Source organism: Theobroma umbraticum, unplaced genomic scaffold (genome assembly GCF_002168275.2).
Source record: "Theobroma umbraticum cultivar Fairchild unplaced genomic scaffold, ASM216827v3 scaffold_130.0, whole genome shotgun sequence".
Lineage (NCBI taxonomy): Eukaryota > Viridiplantae > Streptophyta > Magnoliopsida > Malvales > Malvaceae > Theobroma > Theobroma umbraticum.
In genome coordinates, this window is record NW_018397264.1 from 1,588,617 (window position 1) to 1,604,447 (window position 15,831).

Sequence of the window (15,831 nt, forward strand, 5' to 3'; positions counted from 1 at the left end):
TAAAACTTAAAATTTTGAAAATTTATCTTAAAAAATTTTGATTCAAATCTTAAATGTATATAAAAGATTTAAAAGACAATTAACATGTATAAAAAAATTACACTATAATACAATCATATTTGTAACAAGTACTAAATTAACTGCCACACAACAGATAATACATACCTTAAACCAAAAACTATAATTATTTATTTAAAAGGTAACATGTTTTATATTTTTCATCTCAAATTTAAAATGTGTCTTTCACACTTAGGTAAATGTCATAAATAAATTTGCATATTGCCCAAAACTCAAAGTGGCTAAATTTCCATAGCAAATAGTAGGATAATCATTTTGTAGTATTGAAAATTTGGCAACAAATATATAATAATTTTTTTAATATAAAAACAATTGAATAACACTTAAAGCGGATTGTTAAATGTATCAAGTGGACCGTGCCAAGTTGGTCCAGCGCTGCTCACTTAACAGGCCATATTGGGATGGCCCATGACAGCCAAGAATTCCTCTGATCATGGCCATAACAGCATGGGCCACATGCTGGGCCATGACAGCCCAGTTCGTTGACACTAGTGGCTGGGAGTAGCCGAATGCCGAAAGCCAATTTCTAGTCCGTTGTCCCGTGCGGTGTGGAGTCCGGTCGAAATTCTCATGTTTTGAGTTTTTAAATTTCTTGATTGGCGATCGGAGTCTCTGACTTGTGTTTTCCCTTTGCTCCTACACTTCCACTGCTGCTAAATTGTTGATTTCAGGTTTGCATCAAATCCCCAGTTATCCATTTTCATTTTGTTTCCTTGTTTTTTTTTTCTTTTCTTTTTTGGCTTATGATGTTTATGGCTCAGTTAAGTTTTGGGTTGCCTAGATTCGGATTCATATTTGAGAATTTCTCAACTTTCTGCATATTGGGTTGCTCACATGGCAAGGAATTTTTCAAATGTGGAGGATGAAATGCAAAGAATTAACTACTTGTTTGATCAGAATAGAGAGAGACATAGATTTCAGGTCAAAGATTTGGTGTCAAATTAGATTTATTTATTTAGGTTTGAAATTAAAGAACAGAGCTAGAAATGGTGAGGGCAGCAACTCTTCTTTTATTCTTCTTCCCGGGAACTCTCCACATAGACCTTTTTGTTGAATCAATTGCTGTTTGTGTGTACTTTGGCACACTAGTCTGCATGTATTACACTTTCTTATGAGCCCTATGACTCTATATTTTTCTTCTTTTGATGTTAGAATTCTATCAACCAGAGTTCATCTTGCCATATCTTTAGGATGGCAACTACAGCTTGTTTTATCATTGTAAGCAGGAATGACATCCCAATATATGAAGCTGAAGTTGGGTCTGCTGCGAAAGTATGATATTTGTTCACATCTTTCTCCATATTTTTTCCTAATAATGAAATTTTATGTTTACATATCTGGAGATCGCAAAGTATGATGCAGGATTTTGTATCTGTTTGGGCATGGTTATATCTCTCTTCACTTTGCAAGATGTGCCCGGTGGCCTGGAGTTGTTGTGTTGTACTTGTTTGTGCATTTGTACCTTTCTTTTTTTGGGTTCTAGTTCATAGTTTTGAACTTTTGATTATCTAGGAGTAACACTTTTGCAATGATTCTGACATTATGGTCAGTAGGGAGGAAAACAGAGAGAAAGCTAAAAGGTGAGGAAAGAAAAAAATTGGAGAGGAAGAAACGTTTTTTCCTTTCTTTTGTATGGTATGAATGATGGAAATTAGAGGGAAACAAAGAGGGTAGGAGTAAAGTTGTAAATGGAATGAGTAACTTAATTTGAACAAGTGTTTTCAATTCCTCCCATTTTGAAAGGATTAGACTTGGAGGGAAGGGAAATGTGCAAATCCACCCTTTTCCTTCCTGCTTCCTATTTCCCTCATACCAAACAAAGGAAACACTATTTTCCCTTCATCCCCTTTCTCTTCTATCAAACATAGTGAAAGGAAGACATGCTCATATCTGCTAAAGAAAGAATGTTCAAAATTGAACATCAGATTTGCTTAATATTCCGCTGCATGTATGCTTTGAAATGTATAATGCATCAGATGTTCATAATTAATTATTTGGGTTTATTTGGAAAGTATTTCTTTACAGCTTGTTATACTTGTATTTCCTTTGTTTTTCTTCCCCTGCCCTTCTTTTTTTATATATATATGGAGGGGGTGTGATTGGATGTCATAAGATTTAAGTGTTTTTACCTTATGCAACACTCTCTCTGCTTGTATGCTTTTTGGCTTGGTGTCAGAAGCTGTTGTTTCTTGTTGCTCTCTGTCTGACTGCATTGTTTAATACAGAGAGAAGATGCTGCTCAGCTGCATCAGTTCATATTACATGCCGCTCTGGATATTGTTCAAGACCTTGCATGGACCACTAGTGCGATGTGAGTTATATTTTTCTTGATACATCCATTTTAGCATATTCTGGAGAAATTTCCATGTTTTTGTTCTCTCTGTTTCATTGCCAAATATCTTGCTACCTTTTATTTACATTTCTGTTGCAGGTTCTTGAAAGCCATTGACAGGTTCAATGATTTGGTGGTATCAGTTTATGTAACTGCTGGTCATATCCTTTATACGTACTGAACTGACTTATAAATTTCATAACATCAATATATAACTAATATGTTGAACAAACGTCCTATATCCAATAATTTGACAACTATGTAGAACCAAAACTCAGGGAAACAAAGTCTGCCATTTAAATGAAAGTCCTCATGTTAACTATGGGTAAATTGTAGGTTGTTGGTATTAAAATGCAGTATTTAACTAGACCCTTGAAAGTACTTCTCTAGTTGGGTATCTAGACCATCTTAATGTTTGGCTGGTGTTGATGCTATTAACAGTCATGGCATGATATTTTTTGCTACTCCTTTGGGGATGTTTTGTTAGCCATTGAGGGCATGCTGTCAGAGCCATGTAAACATTGATATCTTACTATTATAACATGAATCATTCACGTAGAATGTCCTCCATCATATGGTTGGATGGGTTCCTTATCTAGTGTACTGGTTTCTTTATGCTGTTGTTAGACTAGACATGTTGCAGCTATACATTGGCTTCACATTTCTATTATCATTGTACTACCTAAGTTAGTAAATGAAAAAAGCAGTAAAGTACTCGTCTTCTTCTGTCTTCTTCATTACCTTGTCCATTGTTGTTGTCAGCTGCATGTTTTAGTATTTAGGAAGGTTGAGACTGTAGCATATCCCTGACATTTATATTTTGGTTATCAGTGTTACTAGTTCCAGTTTAATACTTTCCTTGACTTTATCTTACATACACGATTTATGCTACTTCATGATTCTCGTAATGATGATGGAATCAAGAGCTTTTTCCAAGAGGTTCATGAGCTTTACGTAAAGGTAACTACTGCTTCCGACTTCTCCTGTTAACTCTTTTTCTCGGACAATTAATCTTTGATAACACTTTATTCAGGCAGATGAATTCCACTAGGTTTGTCTGTTAATTTTTTTTTCTTTTTTCTAAGTGATGCTTGTTTTCCTCTGTGATGCTTTAGTTGTTGGGATGTGTTAGTCTGTCAGATAAATAATCTAGGTTTGCTAGTTATTCTCTATGAACATTCTCTAATAACATGATAAGCAGATTGACTGTGAGATTTGGAAGCTGCTTTAGGTTAGTTTGGAAAAATTAAATTAATCAAAGTTATATGTCATTTTGTATGTCCTAGTTTGTGTTGCATTTAGAGGCTTCACAACTGATAAAGTAGACCATTTATGCAAACCAAGAGCATGTAGAGGCTGTAGATCTCTGGTGAGCATGGAGGGCAACTGAGCGCCTTTTGTCATTGTGGAAGGGAGGGGGAGGGAGATAGTTGGTTCTAGGGCTGAGTAGTTTAAAAGAAAATAAAGGGGATGGTGTTGGGCACTGAAAATGAATGGAGAAAAAAAGAATTACAATGGTAATTGTGGTTGGTTCTAGGACTGGTTTAATTTGATAATAAGTTAGGGCCTTTTTATAGAAAAAGAAAAAGAACTTTTCATTTATATAAGTTTGGGCTTATCAAAATGTGACAGTTGGTACAGAATTTTGTAGTCTGCTTGTTGTTGGGCTCTCTTATGCTGTAGTGCTCCAACTCTTTGTTTTTCTTAAGGTAAACATGTCGAACAAGTATTAAACATTTCAAAGTAGACATGTTTTGAGAACATGACCCACTTAATATAAGTATGCGAAAAATTGAAGCTGCTCTTATAGGACACATACTGAACCTGATTTTATGCAACAAAGATCTTGTGGCCTTTTAAAACATGAACCTACCTCAAACACAAGAATTTGGTTTTCATGGACAACTAAGTCCTTAGAAAGCAGTGGTCAATGAAGGCTCGTAGTCAATATCCCCATATCATGCTATGAAACTACTCTTTTCTAACTCTTGTTACTGTTCTTGAGGACTTGTTGCTATGAAAGTATGAGTCTATATGTTGGTCCAAATCACTACAACTTCTGCTGAGTTATTGTTTTTGTACAGTCTTGATCGATAGCTCAAAAAGCTTTCTTTTGCATTATATCTATTCATTTTAATGCATTTCTTCTATTAGAAGTATCATAATCAGAGGAAAAGTTCTTCAACCTGGATATATCATTATTTGGTCTTAGGGACTTTTCATTAGTAATTTTTGATAAACCATCTTCATTTGTTTCCTTTTATGTAATGACATTGATCTATTGACTGATTTTTCATTGCCTGAAATCTTTGGCAATTGGCAGATTCTTCTTAATCCACTCTACTTGCCTGGTTCCCGCATAACATCATCACATTTTGATACAAAAGTTCGTGCCCTTGCAAGGAAATATCTATAGGCGGTCATCTGTTCTTTCGAAGAACTTGGGATGTTACGCAATTGAGCTTTGCATGAGTATACACACACTTTAACCTCTCTCTCATCGAAAATTTGATCACGTATGGCGAAAAGTAAAGCTTTTTCCGATTGCAATTTGTGTTTACACAATTACTGACTGTTATTTGCTCTTAAGATTTCTTCGTTCATGCATTCGTTGCAAATAGTAAATGACAATATGTTTCGAAAGTGTTTTGTGTGAAATGATAACAAATGATGGAACAGCAGATAGCATTTAGCAATTCAGAGTCATTGATCTGTTTCCCCAGGGTTTGATCACCTTCGACGATCAAATCTTACCTCTACTCTGATGAGGGAGAAACCTTTTCTAAAGTTTCGATGTATTGTCATAATCAGATACAGCTCACATCATTTAGATAACTTCTTTTCCTGACATTTCTTATGTAACTTTAGAATATTCTAGACATTCCATATGATCATTGGTGCCAGTTCTTGTCCCATTACTTTCTCAACTTTCAATAATACTCTTCAACTCAATGGCAAGTGCATTTTTACTGGCCTTCTCAGTGAAAAATCAAACTAACAAAATCCTGGAAACCAAAAATCCGTGAAACAAACGACCATGGAGGTAAATGACTGAACCATAAGCAACAAGCAAATGGTGCTTATACATAATGTGATAGAACTATAACAATGATAATCAATGCAATACTGTTCTGATAAATTCATTAAGTTTAATTGTCCGTGAGTGGCATTTTCAATCAATCAAATGCATTTTATGTCTGATGTTGTTATTATTAACTCGTGAATTCATTAAATAGACTTACAGCTAATATGATAGAAATAGTGTATGTAATGATTTGTTTTGCATTGGGTTATCAGCATCATTGGTGAGTAAGAAGCAAAAACATTTATGACTTGACTTGGTGGCTCTTTCACGTAAAGTCCATAATTTTCAATTTAAAAAAAGTATTCATGTTAAGTTTAAGGAGAGAAAAGTTTTTATTTATAAATTTAAGATTTTATACTTTATTAATGAGATTTGTGATATTTTTTTTTCATTGCACACACTAACTCTTTTACTTGTGAAAAATAAAATTTTATCTACTTCAATTGTTCACAAAAAATTGTAAAAAAGAAAAATTCATCTTACTTTCATATTTACCTCAATTTCGATATCTCTTGTGAAATATCGTGTTTATCTTAACTTCGATATCTATCGTGAAATGTCACGTTAACGAGGAATTTAGTATGATCATGCCACTTGACACCAAATTTTGGACTTTTTTAAGAATTTTCCATAGTCTTCTTTTTCCCTAATAAACAGTGTGAAACTAGGAGGACGTGGAAAGTGATTGGAAAAAAGACAAGGCCGATAGTTGACGGAGGGTAACATGGCAACAGCCAAAAACAGTAACTTTGAACACCCAAACCAAAAGGTATCCAAAGAAGATGAACTAGTATTTTATTATTACTAAATTAAGTATATTTTCATTACGGATGAAGAAAACGCAGCGTTTTAACGAAGGGGGAGGTTACCTAAATGAGCAAAAAGGGAGTAAGTCGGGTAAAGAGGGGAAACCGAAGAGAAAAAGAGAAGAGTAAAGTTAGCTTTGCTGTTTGGTGTCAAGCTTTATCTTCAGGCAGCAGCAGCAGCAGCAGCACAGCAGCCAGCAGCGCACCCCCCCATTTGCCATCACACTCTCTCTCACTCACTCGCATACAAAGAAACTCCCCTCCCCTACCCCAAAATATAACTAAATTAAAGAAGGAAATGCTAACGAACAAAAGCTCCCCCATTTTTTGTTAAGTACTATAATTATTAGGGTTTCCCACAAAATATAAAATAATTTATATAATATTCGGTCCATTTTTACCCACCGATCCGACCCTCCTTATGATTTGATTTTTTTCCCCCTCGATTGTCACCGGAAATGTTATATGTGTTCCACATCTTCAGGTAACTTTTTTTTTCTTTTTTTTTGGGTGTGTTTGGGTGTTTGGTAGCTGAGAAAATGCTGGAAAATGGAAGGAAATTTGGGGTTTTGAGCTAACTCTTCTTTGTTTGTTAAGAGAAGAGTAAACTAGAAGTTTGAGCTTAGAATTTTTTTTGCCTTCCTTTTTTGGAAGCTTAATCTGGTGGGTTTGGTTAGATTTTTTTATTTTTTTGAGATATGTGTAATTTCTTTGTGCGGCTGAGAAGGATTTGAGAAATTTGAGAGTTTGATTCTTGATTTAGTGCTTCTTTTTTAGGGAAATTTGCTGCCTTTTTTTGTTTGATTTGATTATCTGGTTTAGTTTTGTTGTTTTATGCTTAAGATATTGCTTACTATTTTGTTTGCTAATCTAAGAAATCATCAGGAGAAAAGGGAAAATTGATTTTTTTCCCTTAGATGTAACTTTCCTTAATAAAATGCTGTAAAAAAAAGGGAGAGAAAGAAAATTGAACTTTAGATGATCACTACTTTGGTTGAAATATTGTTTCCATTTTCTTTAGATTCTTAAACTCTTTATTTTAGCTGATGCTATGCAAGGAAAGGAATATTGTTTCTGGTGTTGGTAAAGTTAGTTTACTTAGTTGATTGATTGAGTTGGGCCGTAGTTTCTGTTAAAACATGTCTAATCTGTTGTTTGTCATCAGAAAAGTAAAGAAGTAAAGAACTTCACATAATTTTCTAGTTTTGTGAGGTTATTTGAGGTGGTTCTTTATTTTCTATGGGAATTAAAAAAAAAATGACAATTGCATGGAAAGTAAGGTTTCCAAAATTGTATTTTTCTATCTGGAGTTGAGAAAGATCCTTAAGAGCTTGTCTGACCGTACTTCTTTTTGCAATGAAGATGAGTAAAAACGTCATTTCTGATTTTTTTTTTTTATGTAAAATGCTTTGAAGAACTTAAAACGGTCTTTGAGTTTGATAGTAAGTCACAGAGAAAAATTTATGTGGTAAAGGGGCTTAGTATAAGTGTTGTACTTGAAACTCCCTTGTTCTAATGACAGAGTTTAGAGGGAAGAATTCTTACATGGGTTAGATTGTAGTTTAGTCTTGAAGCTTGCTAAACCGTTTTTTTTTTTTTTTGCATGGTGCAGAAAGAATTGAAGTAAGGTGGTAGAATGATAGTTATTAAGCCAGTATGCTTATACCTAGGTAGCCTAAGGAAGGATGAGAGGTATTAGCTGTTTTTACTCACAATTGCTCCTTTGTAAATGCTTCCAGACAATTTCTAAAGCAGAAATGTCTATGACTGTACGATATGATAAAAAATTTAGACCTGAAACCGGTATCTAGTTTGAGAGTACTGTGACATGCAGTAGCATTTTTTGAAAAAGAAGCTATTGGTATTTAAAAATTTTCATTATTGTTTTAGTATGCTTCATTTTATTGCTATTCTCTTTGAACAGGTTGAAGCTTGTTGTGCTAATTTATGTATACATGGATAAATAGTTACATTTAACTTTACATTATTACTTTCTGGGCATGAAATTTTCTTTTTCACACTTGCACTAACACTTGAAGATGATACAGGTTTTACTGCATTGCTGAAAACATTGTTAGGGTGTATAATCAACTACAATAGGTTTTTCTATTGCATGATTCAATGGTGCCAGAAGGCTAGAAGAGCTATGGACTGTTTTCAGACTGTTAGCCGTCTTAAAGGCAAGTTGTTTGAATCTACTAATTGGATCTACTTATCTATAGCTTTAGACAGTGCGTTCTGCAGTTAAAAAAGTGGAGGGGATGCAAAAACTTGCTGGTATAAAGGTGTTGGGTTGGCTTTTTGTCAATTTTAGGAGTGACCTTTTCTTTATGAGAAACTGGTTTTAATTTGGTGCAGACATTGTATTATGATTGAGAGTTAATATCTCAACAAATAATTTGGAATTCAGTCTATAGTCTATTTTTGTTTAACTTTTAGCTGAGCTTAATTTATTGGGCAAGTTCTCCCTAGTTGTGAAGTTGCTCCATACGTTTCTAAACTTGCTTGCTGTGGTATTCATATTTTTTAGTTTGAAGATAACACTCATATGAAATTCTTAGAGGAGTCATAATGAAGAACTAAGTGATGAAGGAACTTTTAACCCATAAATAGATGTTACATTTATCAAGCTTTAACATTTATATATCAGTAATTTTTCAATTAATGGCCTGACCCTCATTATCTTTGGTTAGAGGTTCTGGTTTGGCCTGTATACCTTATTTCTTTGTGTTTGCCTTTCGAGCAGAGAATTTACATGGTGCTTTAGCTTTGAACTTAATGAACTTTATTCTAGACCTTATGCAGCATAAAAATGACAAGACAATTTAGTGCTTCTTCTCCATTTATTTATCTTTTGAATGTTATGACAGAAATTTGACTTTACTTCTGGTTGCAGGTTCCCTGTGCCAACAGTTATTACTATTCATTCTCTGGTTATCCAGCTTCCAAGATGTAGTCACATTGCAGACACTGCTTGACCCTAGTCATGTTTCTTCCACATCTGAGCTAGCTAATCCACCGACTACTGGATTATTTGAACCTATAGAAATATCCCCTGCTGTTATTCCACGTTACCCTTATCCGGGTGAATCATTACCACCTATGTACCCAACTTTTCCCACAACATATGAACCAAATTTAACTGGAAGGTGCCCTGTAAATTTTTCTGCTTTGTCGAATATCATGGGAAAAACAGCATCTGATTGTTCTCTACCTTTGGCAGCACTTGTAGGAAATGTGATATGTTGTCCACAGCTTGGTAGTTTACTCCACATCTTCCAGGGTTACTACAGTATCAACTCTGATAAGTTGGTCTTGCGAAATGCTGTTGCTAATGATTGTTTTTCAGATATCATTAGTATCCTAGCTAGCAGAGGGGCCAATGGTACAATACCTACAGTTTGTTCTGTAAAATCATCAAATCTGACAGGTGGGTCTTGTCCAGTGAAGGATGTTAATACCTTTGAGAAAATGGTGAATACAAGCAAGTTATTGGAGGCTTGCAGCACTGTTGATCCTCTAAAAGAGTGCTGCAGGCCAGTTTGCCAACCTGCAATTATGGAAGCTGCTCTAAGGATTAGTGGAACACAAATGATGCTAAATGAGAATAAAAATGTACTTGGGGAGACTAATCATATAGATGCCATCAATGATTGTAAAGGGGTGGTATATTCGTATCTTTCAAGGAAACTCCCTCCAGATGCTGCAAACACTGCATTCCGTATACTATCTGCCTGCAAAGTCAACAAGGGTACAGTTTCTATGTATCTTACATGATTGTTGTTCAATATTTACTTTACCCACAGTTCTGGTTGTTCTTACTTATGAACTTGCTTGGGTATCTATTTTACCTTGGGAAGTTTCTAGTTGAAGATGATCTCATATTGCATGGAACTGTCATCTGTTGAAAAAATTGAAAGTGGAGGCAATTCGTAGTCCGTATGGATAGCAGATTAATGTTTAAGTTCCCTTTACCTTTTACATAATCTATCAGTTTCCAAAATTAGCATAACTAAATTCTAAATAAGGAAATTGAGCTTTTCAAACTTATCTAATAAGATAAGGTCAAGTAATGCTTGATCTTTAAATGTCCTTCACTTTGAGTTTTATTAGTTCTATCTTTTCCTTTTTAATTCCCTCTCTCGGTTTTCAAAGTTATCTGCCAGTTGTATGACAAGATATTGTAGCATTTGTTTTGAATCATTTGTGAGTTTTTTGATATTTTGTCTACAATGGGGTAAAAATTTTTGCATGTGCAGTTTGCCCTTTGGAATTTAACCAGCCCTCGGAAGTAATTAAGGCATGCCGTAACATAGCTGCTCCCAGTCCTTCCTGCTGTAGCTCATTAAATACTTACATTGCGGGGATACAGAAGCAAATGTTAATTACAAACAAGCAAGCCATAATTTGTGCAACAATGTTTGGGTCAATGTTAAGAAAAGGTGGAGTTATAACAAATGTTTATGAGCTTTGTGACGTTGACTTAAAAGATTTTAGTATCCAAGGTATACTATTCTGTTTGATGTAGTTCTTCTAATTCTTTGCCCATTATACTCTGCTGTTTAATCTGATACTAAGGTTTTCTTCTTGTCTTTTTGTCTCTTGTATTCTCATGTGCGGTTGCCCCAGCAGCATATGGACAACAAGGTTTGTATTGTTTCCTGATCTTGTTCTTTCCCCCGCATTTGCATATGCATTAGTTAACAATAGAAATGGGGTGTGTGTGTGTGCACGCGCGCAAGTCGTCAGTGGCCATCTTTCTATATGCTAGAAAAATTTTAGTCTAGCATCCTTCTCATACTTTCTTCCTGGTTTGATGTATGCATCAAATTAGATAGATGAGTATGCACTAAAGTTTAAGATATGCACCATATAGATTGAAAATTTTGGTGTTTTCTACAAATCTAGGGTGCCTGCTACGAAGCTTGCCAGCAGATGTGGTATTTGACAACTCAACGGGCTTTAGCTTTACATGTGACTTGACTGACAACATTGCAGCGCCGTGGCCTTCATCATCTTCAATGTCATCCTTGTCTCTTTGTGCTCCAGGTAATTGTTTGAGAAAGAATGACTCTTTTAATTTTGCATTTATTTAGGAGGGATCAACACAGTTAAAGTGGGGATTCAATAAGGAGCATATTTGCCTTGTGGCTTCATCTTAATGTCCTAATGGCTGCTGCCTGCTGTTGCAGAGATGTCATTGCCTGCCCTACCAACATCAGAGACACTGAAAAATCCTGGTGTGTAACATTTATTATTTGTATTGCCTTCCTATTTTGGTTAACTACAATGAAGCATTTAGGAAACGAGAGGCTGTTCAAAAAAGTATCTGTAGTACATGATAGAAGATAAAGTATCTGTAGTAAATGACACCATAGATTGTAGAAATTCTAGTCATGCCTTGCCAAGAGTTAATAACCATAAAATAAAATGATAGAAGATGAAGCTAGCATTCTTTGCTGAAATTTTGAAAAATAAAACAATACATTACCACAAGAACTAACTGTTGGGTATTCTATTTGACATCACTGGGCTGTTGGTGTTGGACATGGTAGAAGGAACTTTTAGGACTTACAATCAAGAATTAGGATGTCACAATTTAGACATATATCGCCCTTTCACACTGTTATGTGGCTAACGTGGGTTAATTTAAGTAATTTGCAATATTCAAGCTGTAGCTTGTTCTCATTTTATTGTTTTAATTTCTTGATGCAGGCTGCCATGGATGCATGTTGGAAATCTGGGTACCCATTTTTTCATTTTTTGTTTTCAGTACATTTTTGTACTGAAGAGAGTTTTAGTTGCGGGTTGAGCCGGTTTGGAAGTGTAGGGGCTTTTGGTGATTGACTGTTGTGTGGGAAATTTACAATGTATATTTTGAGTAAGCCTTGTTGGTGTATAGTATCTATTTTCTTTCCTTTTTCCTTCTAGAATCAGACTTTTCTATCTCCCTCCCACTGCCATCTCTCTCTCTCTCTCTCTCAAATGTCCTGGAATTCTAGGGAGAAAGAAAGTTGCTTTTCTGATTTCTAACTTGTGGTGGAAAAAAGTTGCGCCTACCACAAGGAAAACAAAATGGTTTCAAAAGCCTTAAAGCATTGCAGGAAAATATGTAGTTTCTTAAGCTTAAGATCAAGAGAGGAATGCTGAAACTTTTGACTTTTGAGAAGGCCGGTGAAGGTTAAGTCTTAATGGAGATAAGCAATTATAATATTATTTAGAATATATTAATAGCAGAAAATTTTGCATTTTCTTATTTAAATTAATTACGACCATGTTAATCACCCTTTAAAGACATTAATTAATATTTTATTACCATTTTGTTGGATATTTAATTACAGTCTAACTATTATGTGAGAATACATATTATTAGCTGGTTGCATTTTGCTTTATATCTTACTATTGTATTTGGTGGCCAAATCCAAGCTCATCAAATATGCATGAGCCATCCACCATTTTATTATTTCACAAGTACTATAGTTTTCATAATACAAAACAATTTGCTACTAATAAAACCAATAGTAAATCTTGATTTATTTTGTGGTATTATATTTTCTAAATAAATTCCAAATTCTGTGAAAATTATTAATTAGATTTAAATCTTTATATTTTCAAAACATATCAATATAATTTTCCCTTAAAAACTCAATAAAATTTTCAGTTACTTATCTTCGATTTTACTAATTCTAGTATTGTAATTTCACTAATATTATAAAAACAAAAATTTCAAAATATCTTGGAAGAATAATATTTTTTTTCGTGCAAATAATATTTAAAATTTTAATATAAAGGATAAGTAATTTATTTTCTTATAATCTTTTTTTTTTTTTAATTTTCGCGGCAATCGGGCTTGGTTGAATATTTTATTTTGAATATTCCTTAAATGTGAACCTGACCCATAAAATCGACTCCAAGCTACTTAAGCCGAGCCGAAGCCAAATATCAGAGCTCTCCTGTATGCCTTCTTAAAGCCCATTTCAGCTAAACCCTAATTCTTTCTCTCTCTCTCTGGGATTTTCTTATTCTCAATAACAGTAAGAATGGCAAAATTTCATCGAACAGATTGCATCGAGATTTTGTCGCAAATTAAGCATCAAGAGAAGCTGGTTAATCTCAAAAGAAGGTTCCGCCTTTCTTTTTCTTTTTAATTTCTCGCCAATTATGTTTATTATGTTTGATTTCTTTTAAAAAAGCATGCCTTTCCCATAACTGTTCACAATCCTGAAATTTAGCTAGTTCTTTTTTAATATATAATCTACTCCATGGTGTTTTTGGTTTTTAATTTTTGCTGAAACAAGTTAAAGATGGTCTTTTTTTTTCGGTGCATGTTGTTGTTGTTGTTGTTTTGCGGTCTTGAATGTTGATTTGAGTGAGATTGTGGGAACTGAGGAATGTATTTGTTGTTGTTGTTAAAACGCGTGGTGCATTATTATGGTGATTTATGTTTGTATCGGGACTCGGGTAGGATTACTTATCGAGGTTCTGTGCAGGTGGTTGATGGGACTTTCGACTTCCAGGTCCAAAAGGAAGCCATGTAAGGAACCCAAGTTTTTTAAGTACAAGTAAGTGGGTGAGCTTTCTACTCCAACAACAAAATATTTGTATGCATTGTTGTTCTTGCTGTTGTTTTCTTTGTTGTAAAGGTTAATTTTAATGCTTTTGGGGTTGATTCTGTCTTCCAGGACTTTGCCTGAATCTCTTCTGAGGGATGATGATGTAAGTTGATGCAGCATTGTGCTGTGCTGGTGGATATCATGTTCTTGTACTTTCAATAATTTGGTCCTGTAGATATTTATGTTTTTTTCATAAAATTGTTCTTACTTCTATGTTTTCCAGATATTCTGTGAGACTATTAAAACTCATGTTGAGGAAGCTTTTGGAGCACGTAATTTCGGGAGAGGAAGTCATGTTATTCAACATAGTGTCCAATTGTTTGATGCACCCAAGATAATGGGATTCCTTCTCTCGTGCCTCAATGCTTTGACTAATAATGGGCTTTACCTTATTGCTATGATACTTACAGGAGGCTCAGGAAGTTTTGAGAAAACTCGGTGCAAAATGAAGCAAGTTATCAGAGAATCTTTGCCGAGATGTTTGAGCAGTGAAAATCATGATCATAAGAAAAAGGATACAATTATGAAGCTATATAGAGTTCTCAATGATTGTCAAAATTTTCGGGACAATTCTATGAAATCAATGACTGCAACATTTCAAATTCATCATGATGCTGCGATCCATGTGCTGGATGGGTTAGAGGATTTCCCTTTACAAACCTTGATTGCAATGGACAGGAAGCTTAGATGTCTCAAAAGATTGCCCCAGTTACAGGCTTGTGAATGGGGAAAAAAACGCAAACGCTTAATTGAGAAAGTGAGTAAAACAGGCAAAAGGATGCTTAGGGATCTTGAAAAAGGAGGTGAACTACGAGAGCCATTAGCTAAAGCATTGGCAGTAGCAGACTTATCAATAAAACTAACTAGGGGCTGTCTAAATACCTCAACAACATGCTTTCACCGATTCTCACCAGAAATAATAACCTTGCAGAATGATATTATCAAGGCTATTTGGATTCTCAAAACAAAGGTTAGATTCCCTGAGCTGAAAACCTTAAAGCTTTTGTTGGATCCGAAGGTTGATATATCAAATCGTTCTTTACGAGGAGCAATTACAAATATGTTAACAGAGTTTCTCTTCGAGTGCAGTGATATGGATACAATTCCCAAGTCTTTATTAGAAACTCTTGCTGTTATTAATAAGGATTCTCGATCTATGCCACATGGACGCTTCCTAAAGGAGGAAATTGAAGAAGAGATAGAATGTATACTAAGTGTGAGTGCTCAGTTGAAACAAATTGTTTGGGACTTGCTTCCTGATCATGAGTTAGATGAGGAATTTGCTGATGCGTATGGAGAAGAATTAGAAGATAGTGTTGATGGTAGTTGTGTAGAGGATGATGGGCAAATGGAAAATGAAGACTCTGAGAGTTGTATGTCATGTTCTGTCAATTCAATTGAGAGAGATGAGGTTAAACTGAATGTGAAAGTGGATCCAGAAATCATATCAAATTATGAGACAGGTAGCGAAGATATAAACGAAGTAAAGAGTGTGGGCAAATTGCATGCATTTATTGATGGAAATTGTTTTTCACCATTCGGTCTACCAAGTGGAGAGTTAAATGACTATTCATTTGAGAGAGATGAAGTTAAACTGAACAGTGGAGTGGGTCCAGAAAATGCATCAATTTTCTCTTCCAACCGCCAGTTGAGGAATGCAATGTTTGTGCACAACAAATCAAGAATGTATAGAAATCAATACCTTAACATCCAAGAAGCAAGTGATGAGACAAGTTTGGTTGCCTACAATCTAATTGGTCTGTTACTGGAAAAGTTCACTAAGGAGCAGGACATGGATTTAGATTGGAGCGATAGCTTGTATCTTAGAGGTGACTCTTCAGTTCAAGAACATACCCAAGGTATCAAACTACTTTTATTCTTCCATCCCCTTCTCCCCTCTCAAATGAGCTTTATAAA

The 15,831-nt window shown here is 34.8% G+C and overlaps 3 protein-coding genes across 6 annotated transcripts; all 3 read left to right on the forward strand.

Annotated features, from left to right (window-relative positions):
* The first annotated feature begins 606 nt into the window (after positions 1-606).
* LOC110422261 (SNARE-like superfamily protein) lies at positions 607-5,106 on the forward strand. Of its 3 annotated transcripts, none has more exons than XM_089784437.1 (6): positions 607-749; positions 1,231-1,350; positions 2,304-2,389; positions 2,510-2,570; positions 3,284-3,370; positions 4,734-5,106. In XM_089784437.1, exons 2-6 carry the CDS (start codon positions 1,270-1,272, stop codon positions 4,824-4,826), a joined length of 408 nt encoding a protein of 135 aa, XP_089640563.1. In that variant the 5' UTR covers positions 607-749; positions 1,231-1,269; the 3' UTR covers positions 4,827-5,106. The 3 variants fall into 3 exon arrangements, with proteins under 3 accessions (XP_089640563.1, XP_089640565.1, XP_089640564.1); XM_089784439.1 differs by having other exon boundaries at positions 608-749; positions 1,269-1,350; XM_089784438.1 differs by having other exon boundaries at positions 616-749; positions 1,246-1,350.
* Positions 5,107-6,360: 1,254 nt separating this feature from the next.
* Positions 6,361-12,247, forward strand: LOC110421974 (GPI-anchored protein). 2 transcript variants are annotated; one of them, XM_021435711.2, is made up of 8 exons: positions 6,361-6,785; positions 8,350-8,481; positions 9,198-10,052; positions 10,561-10,806; positions 10,931-10,948; positions 11,210-11,350; positions 11,494-11,541; positions 12,017-12,247. In XM_021435711.2, the coding sequence occupies exons 1-8, from the start codon at positions 6,767-6,769 to the stop codon at positions 12,088-12,090; spliced, it is 1,533 nt and encodes a 510-aa protein (XP_021291386.1). In that variant the 5' UTR covers positions 6,361-6,766; the 3' UTR covers positions 12,091-12,247. The 2 variants fall into 2 exon arrangements, with proteins under 2 accessions (XP_021291386.1, XP_021291387.1); XM_021435712.2 differs by having other exon boundaries at positions 6,372-6,785; positions 10,934-10,948.
* Positions 12,248-13,261: 1,014 nt separating this feature from the next.
* LOC110421369 (DNA double-strand break repair protein) lies at positions 13,262-15,774 on the forward strand. The gene is given in 5 exon segments (XM_021434955.2): positions 13,262-13,424; positions 13,792-13,863; positions 13,984-14,017; positions 14,138-15,571; positions 15,573-15,774. Coding segments are annotated over 5 exon segments (1,719 nt in total). The 5' UTR covers positions 13,262-13,341; the 3' UTR covers positions 15,669-15,774.
* The last annotated feature ends 57 nt before the right edge of the window (positions 15,775-15,831 follow it).